The 13,130-nt window shown below is 45.3% G+C and overlaps 5 protein-coding genes across 5 annotated transcripts; 2 read left to right on the plus strand and 3 right to left on the minus strand.

Annotated features, from left to right (window-relative positions):
- Window positions 1-814: 814 nt before the first annotated feature.
- PHALS_07753 (Ankyrin) lies at window positions 815-1,891 on the plus strand (the record flags this gene model as incomplete). The annotated part of the gene is made up of 1 exon (XM_024721277.1): window positions 815-1,891. The coding sequence occupies one exon, from the start codon at window positions 815-817 to the stop codon at window positions 1,889-1,891; it is 1,077 nt and encodes a 358-aa protein (XP_024586392.1).
- A 563-nt stretch (window positions 1,892-2,454) lies between these two features.
- On the minus strand, window positions 2,455-4,194 carry PHALS_07754 (EF-hand domain pair; the record flags this gene model as incomplete). Its single annotated transcript, XM_024721278.1, has 1 exon — window positions 2,455-4,194. One exon carries the CDS (start codon window positions 4,192-4,194, stop codon window positions 2,455-2,457), a length of 1,740 nt encoding a protein of 579 aa, XP_024586393.1.
- A 394-nt stretch (window positions 4,195-4,588) lies between these two features.
- PHALS_07755 (phosphoglycerate mutase-like protein) lies at window positions 4,589-7,921 on the plus strand (the record flags this gene model as incomplete). Its single annotated transcript, XM_024721280.1, has 1 exon — window positions 4,589-7,921. One exon carries the CDS (start codon window positions 4,589-4,591, stop codon window positions 7,919-7,921), a length of 3,333 nt encoding a protein of 1,110 aa, XP_024586394.1.
- A 156-nt stretch (window positions 7,922-8,077) lies between these two features.
- PHALS_07756 (EXPRESSED PROTEIN) lies at window positions 8,078-9,013 on the minus strand (the record flags this gene model as incomplete). The annotated part of the gene is made up of 1 exon (XM_024721281.1): window positions 8,078-9,013. One exon carries the CDS (start codon window positions 9,011-9,013, stop codon window positions 8,078-8,080), a length of 936 nt encoding a protein of 311 aa, XP_024586395.1.
- A 71-nt stretch (window positions 9,014-9,084) lies between these two features.
- Window positions 9,085-10,836, minus strand: PHALS_07757 (S-M checkpoint control protein CID1 and related nucleotidyltransferases; the record flags this gene model as incomplete). Its single annotated transcript, XM_024721282.1, has 1 exon — window positions 9,085-10,836. The coding sequence occupies one exon, from the start codon at window positions 10,834-10,836 to the stop codon at window positions 9,085-9,087; it is 1,752 nt and encodes a 583-aa protein (XP_024586396.1).
- Window positions 10,837-13,130: the final 2,294 nt, after the last annotated feature.

Consider the following 13,130-nt stretch of genomic DNA (forward strand, 5'->3'; position numbering starts at 1 on the left):
TTTATATTATAATGGGTAGCATGCATCAAAAGCATTTTATATAAGAAAACTGATATGTGACTTTTCACACGTCAGTGTGCTTATTTTGGCATTCCTGCTTATATATTAGACACGGATTAGGCGTTTTAATATATACTAAAGTTATGTCATAGTGGCGTGAACTTGCCAAGAAGCGAATTGATCTATTTCATCGAGCATCGATATACTTTCCTTGTACTACACGGCAGATACCTGAAAGATAGGCAGCAGGCAACAACAAGACGATCCAATGTGCTGGACAATCAATCAATTAGGTTGTACAGTATACGGCATGTCGTAAACACAACGCGTACTTAATCTAGTATGGGACACGGAGAGCTTCTTCCGACCCTCCATCAAACATTGCAAATTGACTAAGCAGCGAAAAGTCTCGGTGGGTTTGTCTGTTCACGACTTAAGTAGAGATGCATTTATCGGTCTGGTCGGCAAGAGCCACTCATCAACTACAGCTAGCTAGCTTCCTTATTCGTTGATTGCCAAGCCAACGCCAAACGAACTGAACATATAAACTCTTGTAGTTTGTAAGCCTCAAGAGGCTCTAGGGGTCGGGGCTATTTGAACGGCTATGACTCCACTAAGTCCTTCTGACCTGACACTCGAGCATTTTCTCAGTCTTGAGCAAAGCCACCTCCGCTGCCACCTTGCTCCCTCCGAGCAGGTATTATCAATTGCCGATAAATTCTATCGATTCTCGTTTATTCCAGCTTATCAACAAGCAAGCGCTTGTCTTCCCACCCATTTCGTACTTCAGTCTTAACGATATTTTAAGACGACAATGACGCTAAGTGGTCCCGTGAAGCAGCAACTTGAAGCCGCGCGCGGCTACGTTTACCCGACAAATGGAGCACTCGTGTCCGTAAGTGCCAAAAAGGGAGCAGTGGGCAACCATTTGCTTAATGGCTACCGTCATCGCAGCGCGAAGGTTTGGCAATTTCTTGGACACAAGCTGGCGGTTATTACAACAGCAAAGCAGCGCAAGCGGCTACTCGATGTTGTGGCCAAAGGCGACTTGGCAGATGTAATGGATGCTATAAAAAATGCTGCTGATCTATCCGTCAAGAACTCGCTAGGCCAGTCGCTAGTTTACGTAGCTGCCGCTAACGACTTCCATCTTGTTCTCACGCTGTTACTAGATCGTGGTGCGAACGCCAACGAGGTGGCGTTGGATGGCACTTCACCCATGCACGTCGCTTGCAATAATAATCATGATCGCTCGGTCAATATTCTTCTCAAGTATAATGCGCGCACGGATGTGGTGGCGCTCAATGGCTATTCACCGCTACATCTTGCAGCTAAGCAAGGTCACTCGAAGGTCGTTGCCGCCCTGCTGTCAGCTCGAGCAAAGTGCGATTTTCCAGTTCAGAACTCAGCCACAACAGCACTGTTGCTGGCATGCATGGCTGGACACTCAAATGTCGTGGAACAGCTGCTGGATGCTGGTGCCGATCCGCAGGTTGAGGACGCGAATGGAAACACCCCCTTGCATTTTACTAGTCGTGATGGCAATTATCGCGCCACGTATCTCTTGCTGACCGCGGGAGCAGATCCAGACATGCCGAACGAACTGGACGAGACGGCATTTGATATGGCTGAGAGGCGTGGCCATTCACACGTACAGTATCTGCTGGAGACTAATGGTATGGGTGTGGACGACAAGACGGTGGATGAAATGGACTTAGTTTGCGCACAGAATGCGCGTTTAAGTGATACTTTGGCCCAAAATCGACCTGAGATTGCCGAAGTAATTGTCAAGCTTCATATGAAATATGCTGGGTATCTAGCGCTGGGTGTGTTGCCTGAAGACAAGCAGGTGACTGAATTTCTAGAAAACCCGAATCAGCTTGTTTTTTAAACAAATGCAAGGATGTCACGCCAGTGCATCATTCTCTTTGCAATTAAGAGAGAAGAGAATGATGCGATATGCGAGAGAAGCGAATTTTATGCTTGTCTTCATATATTTCATAAATTGCGCTCGCGATCTCCGTGACTTTGGCCGAATCCGCTTCACTCGATATATACGGAGATATTGAGTTGAAATGTATGTAGTTGAGTAATGTTAAGCACAAAAATTCTACTGTACAATATGTTGATGTAAGTTATATTGTTACATGCACTTATTCTCATAGACACGTGCAGACGAATGCTGTTCCATTGACGAAATACTTTCATCTAATTCCTTTATTTGACCGGTTTGCAAAGAAAATAATGTACATCACGCTGATAAAGTATACTATAGTAAGATGACAGATTAGTGAAGAAGATCGTCCGTGTTTGTGGCCCTGTAGATAATACCTCCATCAGATGTTTGCAACCAAACTGTCGTGGTGACTCGTTCATAAAAAATTCAAGCCAGCAAAGACAAATAATTCTTTTTCACAGTGTGAAAGCCTAAATCAAGCTCAGACTATTTGTTGTCTATTTCATGTTGTTCTGTTTTCCACAACTTCGGCGAAGCATACGGCTTGGACTGTACGGCTTCTCATTATGCTGCATGGCGTGCACACGCACAACCCGAGGGACGTATTCGTCTGCGTCATGCAGCTTTTTGGTATTGCACGAGCTGCCACATTGAATGCGATTTCCAAGAACAGACGGAGACTCTAGAAACAGATGGCGCCGTTGATGGCCCCAGCGTTCTGCACTATCTTGAGCGGCCTTTTTCGGTGCCTGCTTCTTCTGGCTCTTCAGGTAAGCTTCACCACCTGCACCTTTTAGTACTTTACGGGATTCCAGACACTTTTGTCGAAGTGTCTGTGGTGTTGAAGATCGCTTCATGAATGTTGCCCTTTTAATACTGCTACAAGACGATGAACAATATGATCGCACACTGCCAGCGCTAAGAGGTCGTGTGTGACTTCGTTCACTTCGATTCGAAATATTATCCATACCTGCCTCTTTAAGATCAACGACGCTACGACTCCACAGTCGAGAAAGCGGGACTTTGCCGTTCTCTTCGCATTCACCGGCTCGTGATGGTACCACTTTAACCGGATTTATGGGCATCAAGCATGTCTGCTTAATGTTGTCACACATCAATTGTTGATATTCCAACTTCTCGCGCCTTTTTTGCAACATAAGAGGATCTGCTGTCCTTGGACGCTCCCTTTCAGCCCGCATCGGCTTATCTGTATCAGTATTTTGTCCATCGATGCAGTCAGAAGACGCAGATCTCTGTGACAAAGAAGTTGCTGGTGGTGCTAACAACGTCTGAGCATCTATCCCTTCATTTTTGTCACCAACCGTGTCCTCGTCCTCGCTGTCGCTGTCGCTTTGTGTCCAAATCCCTCCGGGTACATTGCTGTTTGAAGGAAACGCCGGCGGATCTATAAGTTGCAAAAATTCCTTTAGATCGATCTCACCGTTGCTATCTAGGTCGTACATCGAAAAAAGCTGCCGCATTTGATCGTCAGTCGCATAAATCCCAAATTTGGTCCTGAGATTATATTGAAGCCCCTTGATTCGAATACCTTGGTCTCTCCCAGAACGAAGCATTTTAAATGCACGACGATATTGGTCCTCACTACTGGGAGTCTTTTGCAGGACTTTAGCTTGAATTTGCTGTACTAACTGCTTTAACGTCCAATTGGAAACCGCGCCCATGTTTTTGATATGAACAATTTTTGCGTCGCCTTGACAGACTAGAAACTCTTGACGTGCTTCGTCTCGAAGGTGTGCAGCTTTTTCTTCCCCTACTAACTGGCTAATTTCATACCATTGCCCACCAAAGTTGTAATCAGGCGGCAAAACGCGTCTAATGAATTCCTGCATGTCAATTTTACCATTTTTATCTTCATCGAATTTATCAAAAAGCAAGCGGAGCTCGCTATCGTCAAGCAGGATGCCAAATTTGATGCGAAGTTGCTCACGAAAACTATCAAAATCAATCCCTTTGCCTCGTGGACCTTCCAATAAGCGATAGGCCTGCTGGTATACAAAGTTCCCAACAATCTGCGTCTTCTCTTGAATCTTTTCCTGCAGCTTCCTTTCCACTTTGTCGCCATTCCATCGAAACTTATGCAACGATGAAGGCAATTCAAAGCCAATGGGGTCTCGGAAATATATCTTTGGTGGCGGGGTGTATAGTTTAGTTAAATCTTTCTTCTTTTTCTTTTTGATCCCGGGCCGAGGCACTTGCTTTAAGTTAGCATTTTGCATAATCTAATGGTGCTTAGTAAACGTCGCACACTCGCCGGACAGTATTTGTATTTGGTTGACCTAAGCAAGAATAACGATGGTACATGACGAAATAGCTTTTTATATTTATTTAAAGCGCCATACATAGGTTTATCGCGAATATGACGAAGACGAAGTAACTATCAACATGACAGTTTATTAATGTACAATTAGTTGTTAGAATGTAAAGAAGAGAATCGAGCAATCATTTGACTCTAGCATCGCGACAGATGGCACATAGAGAACTGAACTAGTTATATTTTATATTTGCCAATCAGTATAGATTCTCTTGGCACTTGGCATTTTGTCAATGAGATCGCCCAATTCTGCGGCATACGCTGAGCCCGATGCGAGGTACACGTTAGGCATCTGCGTCATGGAACGCAAGGCCCGCTCACCCCCAATGCTGGAGATTTTGGAGAGATTACCGCTTGATCTTTTTCGTATTGAGTTCTTTGGGGACGAGATGATTTTGCACATGCCTGTGGCCGCGTGGCCTCGCTGCGATGCTTTAATTGCATTTTTCTCACAAGGTTTTCCGCTGCAAAAAGTTCAGCAGTATGTGGAGCTGCGTCATCCTGTAGTTGTAAATGATCTGAGTGCACAGTACCTTCTTCAAGACCGCCGAGAGGTTTATCGTGTGCTACAGGAACACGATGTCCCAACGCCGCGTCATGTTTTCGTTAGTCGCGATGGATATGGTGGTCAGGAAAAAAATCCTGAAGTCGTTGAAGGGGATGACTTTATTCAGGTTGATGGTTTTCGTATCAACAAACCGTTTGTAGAGAAGCCTGTGGACGGAGAGGATCATAATGTTTACATTTACTACCCAATGAGCGCTGGTGGGGGTTGCAAGCGCTTGTTCCGGAAAGTTGGGAATCGATCGAGTGAATACGATCCACAAGTAAATACTGTGCGACAAGGAGGTTCGTACATTTATGAGGAGTTTTTATCTACACAGGGGACAGACGTCAAGGTATATACGGTGGGGCCACATTATGCCCACGCTGAAGCTCGAAAGTCTCCTGTTTTGGACGGTCGAGTTGTGCGAGACGCAGATGGAAAAGAAATTCGATACCCAGTCATTTTGTCAACCGAGGAGAAACAAATTGCTTATCGAATATGCAGAGCTTTCAAGCAAACTATCTGCGGCTTTGATATTTTACGCGTACGCGATGCCTCTTATGTGTGCGATGTTAATGGCTGGAGTTTTGTCAAGAATTCGGAAAAATATTACGATGACTGCGGTATTTTACTTACTCAATACCTGGAGCAAGCGCTGGCAGGCGGAGGAGCAATGACGGACGAAGACTTTGGCATTGATAGCTCTGCCTTTGGCTCAGTCACGTTTCGATTCGCACCTGATGCCCCATTCTCGAGTACAGAACTTTCGGAACCACCTACGGCACACAGACACGCACTTTATCGTGGTCCTTCTACGTCAGTCGCCGAGTCGGAATTGTCTGAGGCCGACAGTATTACGGATGGAAAAGACGACGCTTTGTATCAAGAAGAAGAGTTGCGTTGCGTTTTGGCTGTCATTCGACATGGTGACCGTACACCCAAGCAAAAGATGAAAATGAACGTCTGTCATCCCGCTTTTCTACAATTTTACGAGGATCGATTGCGTGAATCTCAGCAAGAAAATGGAGACGGAATTGATTTAAAAACACAGAAGAAAATGGATCTCAAAGTAAAGGCTGTTGCGAATTTGGAGCGTTTGCTTCAGGTGAGCACCGATCTGTTATTAAAATACGAAAACCGAGATCCTGCTTTCATGAATTTCTTGGAACAGCGCGAGGTCAAGTTCGGTGAAGATGCAACGGACCGTGTGAAAGGTTATCGCACACTTCGTGATGTGTTGCAACGATGGCAACTTGTAGGTATTAATCGTAAAGTGCAGCTGAAGCCTAAAGACTTTGTGACAATACCAGCTGGAGGAACTGACAACAATGGGGAACAGGTCACAACGAGTCGAGTCAGTAAATTGCTCTTGATAATCAAATGGGGAGGAGATCTGACTCACACAGGTGAAGAGCAAGCTGAACATCTGGGGCAGAAATTTCGGCGTATGATGTACCCTGGTGGTGCTGGTGGCTTGAATCGTCTCCATTCAACGTACCGACACGATTTGAAGATTTACACAAGTGACGAAGGTCGTGTTCAAAAGACCGCAGCATCGTTCGCTAAAGGTTTATTGGAGCTTGAGGGTGACATCATTCCTATCCTTGTTGGCCTTGTTTTAAAGTCCAAAGACGCAGACTCAATGTTAGACCAGTCGGGATCCTCCGCACAAGAGATTATTATGCGGGTAAAACAGCGTCTGCACAAAATAATTCATCGTGAAGACCATTGCAGCCAATTAATTGCATCTAATTCTCGACTAATTCGTTCCGTAGCACTTGCACTTACTAAAGTGGACCAGCCGATTCGAAAAATGGGGATAATGCATAAGCTACTGCAGTCGCTGAAGGAGCAACTTACTCGAATGATACAAGAAAAAGCTCAGTACAAGACTGAGATTGACAGGTGGCTGCAGGAGAAAGCTGATGCAGGTCGCCTGGTAGTACCTGCAATCGGTCGCTCAGCGAGTGTAAATGAGTTAAATCAATCCAAAAGCCGTCACGTCCACTCATACACTCCGCGCGAAAAACACAGTAATGGAAGCAATATTTCTAGTGATGCTGCCAACAGCAGCGTGAGTTTACGTAAGTTACGATCGCAAGAAACATTGCCTCCTGAGGAAATTAAATACCCTGAACCTTGTGGTCGCGAGACTCTTGAAGTTATGAGAGAGCGATGGGCTAAGCTCTACCGTGATTTTTACGTTAAGAAACGCGACACATACGATCTGTCCAAAATCCCAGATATTCACGACTGTATTCGATACGACGCAGTGCACAATGCCCACTTAAATCTTACCGACGTACGTGAGCTGCTAGAAATTTCAAGCGCGCTATCTCACGCTCTCGTGCCCCAAGAGTATGGCATCAACGCGGACGAGAAGATTTTTATTGGGTCAGCCATGTGCCGAACTCTCTTATCAAAAATCAACATTGACCTGGATTTAGCCCGCGGCCTTCAGCCGGACGTTGTGAAAGACCACAACACACACCGTCTCAATCCGTCCTACGCCAAGAAAGTCAAGTCAGCTCACCGTTCGGTGCGCACACGTTTGTATTTTACAAGTGAGTCACACTTGCACTCATTATTAAACGTTCTTCGATATGGGCGCGAGGATTGCGCTATTAAAAGCCCAATCGGTGAGGAATCACGCAAGTGGATTGAAGACATTCCCGAACTTTGCTATATGACGCACTTCGTTGTACGTGTGTTTGAGCGCGTTCAATTTGCACTATCGGACCCTCAACGATTTCGTGTTGAAATATCCGTCTCTCCTGGTGCAGACAGAGATCCTTTAACGTCTGATCCAGAAAAGCAAATTGAGGTCGCGCCGCTAAAAATCATTTCGCATGAGGGTCTCACCTGTCAAGAGCTTGTCGATTACATCGCTGATTGTATCCACTACGCTGAACAGAACGAAATGAAAGAAATGATGAGTCGAACAGTAGCGGTCGAAAAAAGGGACAATCCAGAGACCGTTAATGGTGATAACAGCAAAAACAGCGGGGATGTTACACCGACAAAACGATCGGGTTACTCGCTGAGTAACAATAGCAGTGATAGCAATCTTAGCACTGAGAGCTAGCTCACATTGTGCGTACTGCCAATGGTAAAAATACATCAGCATAAGTAAGCAAGACTGCTGCTGATTACATCGTTAGCTTGCTTTGCAATATCACGGCACTCTACGCTGTTTAACTTAATTGCAAATCACGGGCTAAAGTGTCCCATTCTATGCTAATCACTCCGTGTTTGTTTCGAAATTATCATCAGTGCGTTCATTCACTGTCCAGGTAGTTGTTGCAGAAGGATCTCGTTTGATCGAAGGCGATGGCGGTTGCTGCTCGCATTCCCCTGTACGACCGCCACCACTTGAACCCCCAGACGGCACGGACGACTCAAATCGCGAAATCTCATCATGCCGAGACTTTAAGTGAAGAAATTCCTCACACCCATGGTCCAAATGAACAATTTCGTCGTTTAGATGCTCTGTTTGTTCAAATTGAGTGATTTCACGATGAGCAAACTCGCCATCAGGTGACTCCATGTGCAACACTTCAGTTTGATGTCGTTCCTTCTCCACAAGGCGCTGTGGTGTACCTTTGTCATCAATCTTGGTGTACTCTGTAAATCGCTCTTGAATCGTCACTTCTCGTTTCTTCCAGACACCAGGAGCTGGTGGAGCTCGAGTAACTTCATGATTCACGCGTGACGGATCATAACAAGCAAGAGCTTCATTCACATGGTTTGATTTAGGTTTGCGACAAGGTGGAGGAGGAAGACTTGTATCTTGTTGCTGGCGCTCTGCATCCACTGCACGTACTGCTGCCGATTGTAAGAAATGCACAAAATCATCGTAACTCACCTGCGTTTGCCCTGGGTTTAGATGTAGTACTTCGACGAGGAGAAGGCGACGATACGGAGGAATAGACAAGTAAGCACACAGATCATTTAGCTGCAAAACTTCCTTTCCTTTGTTGACATTTTCGCCACATCTTTTGAGAAATTGAAACTGTTGATGTAAAGTCTCGTTTGGACGCCGTAGATTATAAGCGCGTAGCACTAAGAAGTGCTGCAACTTGAGTCTTCGTTTTAAAGCTCTTTCTAACACTATCTTCTCAAAGCTTTGTGGCTTCCCACTAACGCTACTGGAAGCGTCATGTTCACCGTTCAGCATCTTGCTGTACGACCTAAACTGGTGCATAGTGCTATTTATATCGGCAAAACAGCAACCATCGATTTTTCCTGTCAAGCATTTTCGTCTTCGTACTTCCACGAAGCCAGTAAATTTGTTTCTAAGTCTCTTAGATCTTCATTCTCTTCTGCTTTGCTGAGTACAATGCAAGCGTGAGCAAAGGCACAACGCAGACGACCTAGTGCACGCTTCGAACATAAAAGTCCAAGATCGCGTTCGATTTCGATCGGATCTTCTAAACAGAGTCGGGTATTCTTTTGACGAGACCAGCCTTTGCTTGTTTTATACATTAATTCTTTTGTTCGTAAGCTGACAATTGTCTGTTCGTAGTCGAATTCGCATGTGTAAAAGCGAAAAAATCCACGACGAAGTGTCTGCCAATGTCGTACGACTTGACATTTATCGTTGGCGTCAACAAATACAGTGTCAGTAGCCTGAATCCTCTTGTCTAGTTCTTCTTCCGTCAGAGTGCGAAGAGTTAATTCATCTTCGACGGCGTTTGTACTACAGTCCAGAACAGGAAGAACACTTATTCGCTGCAAATAGTAGATGGCTAGCAGCATAAGTCCGTAAGAGCTCAAAGCACCTCCAACGGCACGCTTCTTTATGCGACGCCATTTACGGATCCATTTGCAAAAATGTCGGACATGTACCAATTGTTGTTGCTCTAACGTAGTGATGTCAGCGCCACCATACAATAGCCGCCGCAACAGTCGCGTATTCCATAATGCAGACACATTATTGACGCAAAGGTCACACAGAAGGTTTGTCGATGGGTCCACGAAGTGCACAATAGGAACACGAGCTCTTGTGACAGCAGTGACTTGCTCACTATCTTCAGTCATGTCGGAAGAAAAATATAGATTTAGATGCTCTTTTATTTCGGTGATTAGAGGCGCCGTATCCTGGCGGAATTGAGGAGAAGATGGCAGCAGTGCACAGAGATCAACGTCGGGTGAATAAAACTCGTCGTTGACAAAAGTCGACAAAAACCCAGTGACGGAGGACCCAAAAAGAAACACTCGGGTATCTGGCCACATGAGACGAAGGACCTCTTGTACGTGATGAGCGACACTGAATCGTCGCTGCATCTCCACATCGATAGTCTCCTCAAACTTCAGGTCCGTCTTCTCGTCCTCATGAGCTATCGAAGAGCAGACACTCATTCGATCCGCAAATGCAAGCGCATGTGGTGGAACAAGATGAAGCAACTTTCCTTCTTTCAGACACTTAGTCACCAAAGCACGTTCTAGTTTCCGTCCCTGTTCCTTCTTTTCCTGCACTTTTGCGTCGTCAGACGATGTTGGATGCAGCAGCAAGTGCACGGCCGCCTTCACTGATGCTATTTCTGCCTGCTGTTCCACAATTTGAAGTAGCCATGGCCATAAAAATCGATTGAGTCTTTCTTCCGTCGCCAACGAAGTTTCGTCAAGCTCGACCAGAAATTGAGCTAGCAAAAGAGGTGCTAGCGACGAAGGCGATGAGTTTGACAAAACAGCATTCAGCAGCTCATGATTTTGCATATCAAGACGCTTAGCATAATGGGCCGCAGCTCGAGGGGCTTTGTGTTTTATTAAAATTATACGGACGACCATCGCTCGGGCGTCCGGAGTCCCCATTCGCAGTGCGAGACTCTGCGCTGCGTCCCATTTGCAACTAGAGTAATCATTTAACAGTCTAAATAAGTCATCGGTTTGTTTAGGCTCAGAGGTTATGCGTGCCAGTCGTTCCGCTTTAGACTTGCGGCGTCCTCGACGCTTTTTGCGCTTCGGCAGCGGTGGAGAATCAAAATGTGGACGCTTCATTCCCTCTTTTTATTTAATGTTGTTAGAGTTAGAGTAGCTTTTGTCGCTAATTATTATAATCGGCGACAAAATCTGTATTTTTACTTTCATATCTTCATATCTAAGTACCACACGCGTAACTTCAATCTTGTTCTTAAGCTCATGCTAACAACCTCGCAAACAGATGGCACGATGTACACGCCCAGAGAACACAATGCAAAAATAAATCAAGATTTCTACTGCTTACTGCCTCTCATCAGAGCTAATAGCTCCAGCAGCAACGGGTTTGTCGTGCACCTCGCACAGAGAAAGATTTGACACTTTAAGACGGAGCTAAATAGAGCACATAGGATTGATTAGTTCAATCCATCAAGATGCCAAACAAGAACTTTGTTGGACAAAGTCATCGTATATGTGGAGAAGTGAAGATCGATAGCACCCTTCAATACACTCAATAATTCTATTGGTCGTCTCATATTTGTTTGCACAGCGTGTTAGCCACCACGTCGCAAACCTCACGAGCATATATTTATCTGCATTGCGTGATGCTCTCACCCACACACAATTACATGCAGATCGGTGCGAAAGGACTATCTACGACACATCACTCCCACAGATCAATCATGCATTTTAGGAGACAGAAAAAGTCGAGTGGCTTGGTCATGAAGATCGTCGACTCAACATTCAGCTGGTATGAAACACTTGTCGCGCCTCGCTGATTGCGATTAAGGGGGGTGCTGTGTGACCTAAACCGATAGCATATTCACTCGAATTATCACGACAGTGCGTGTGCTACCACACAAACAGGTAAATTTGTTAGGACTCTTCAAGGTGACAACGGTGGCGGGTACACGTCGGGTGAGATATCTAAATCTATAAACGTCGACGCATCATTCAAAAGTTAATGCCTGCGTATATACCTTGATTGAACGGCATTGCTGAGTGAATGAAGCCGACGCTGGCGGAATGTGCGAACTGCATGTTAAGACATATTGGTATGGCAGAGTTACAACGGAATAAAACATTGATGACGGCAAGGTATCTGCGCAATCGTTCCCCTCAAGTTCTGTCAGCGACGACATGTCGCCACATCGAGTATGGGGTAGTAAATATACACTGCTGGAGAATTTTATTTGTACGGCTGTCACGCATTTGCGGCTGGTCCGTCAAGTAAATGCACCTAAAGAGATGAAACAAAGGTTCCTCGAGCTCTCAGAGCTCGCGAGAAATATTTTTTTAATGAGACCATTAGTCATCACGCTGTGATGTGCGAAAGTGATAAAAGTGCTTCAGTAAAGATAAAACTTTTCATACAAGACAACAGAATGTGATACAAAGCTTGATGCAGCCTGACAAAATTGATCGTAAGACGAAGGTAGTGAAATTGAATGTTTTTCTGGTGATCTATGAAGTAAGAAACATCATAAGGCACAGCCACTGTAAAAAGTGGTAAACACATTACGAGCCAAATCGTGGACCTGATCGCAATTGACAGAACTGTTGGTGGTCGGAAGCAAGCAAAAAAAGATTTGAGGCCGCCTGTGCTGTAAATTCTGTGGTAAAACTATCGCTCACATGATAGTCAACGATGGAATTGATCAATCGTGACAAAGGGAAGAAGGAATTCGTGGGCTTTCACTACAGTATTACATCCTCGGCATGGGCTCCATCGTCCCTAGGTTGAAAAGCAATTGCTTGTTGTTGTGCGCTTTGCATCAAGAAAATGCAAGCGCAAGAGATTGATCGCTCCAGAGCATACATCGTGTCCATTGGTTTTTTTAAAGTACGGCACCGAGTGTTAAGAATCCTTTGAACCGGTCGCCAAGTTTATGTCAATCAGAATTTTGCTCAGTCTCTTCTCTTCATGTACCCTAGTAACAGGTGTGTGTGTCACACGAGATAAACATGGTGTGACTGCACTCAAACAGGAATACGGTATGTGGCTAGGTAGCCAGTAATTATGCTTATATTTATATTTTTATACATATTTAAAAAATTCTGTCCGAGCTGCCGGGCAGCACACAAGAACATGACGGTGTTTCGTCTGCGGAGACACCCGTATACTTCGGAACAGTTGCCCCCTGCGCAAGGCGCGTCAAGGTTCTTCGAACCATAAAAGCATAAAAGCCTACCAGTCTGGCTCGTATCGGGGAAACGGCACCACTCAGTAGGCGCGGGACGACCTACTGGGGAAAAACTGAGTTCTAATGAGCCTCAGGGAGGTAGAGGTCAATAGTGCCCAGCCCCGAAGAGCTCTATGCTCTTGAACACGGAACGTGTATGCAAGCCGGGCTTGCTGGTCGTGGAGGCGACCG

This window comes from Plasmopara halstedii (assembly GCF_900000015.1).
Source record: "Plasmopara halstedii genome assembly, contig: Scaffold_3120, whole genome shotgun sequence".
Lineage (NCBI taxonomy): Eukaryota > Oomycota > Peronosporomycetes > Peronosporales > Peronosporaceae > Plasmopara > Plasmopara halstedii.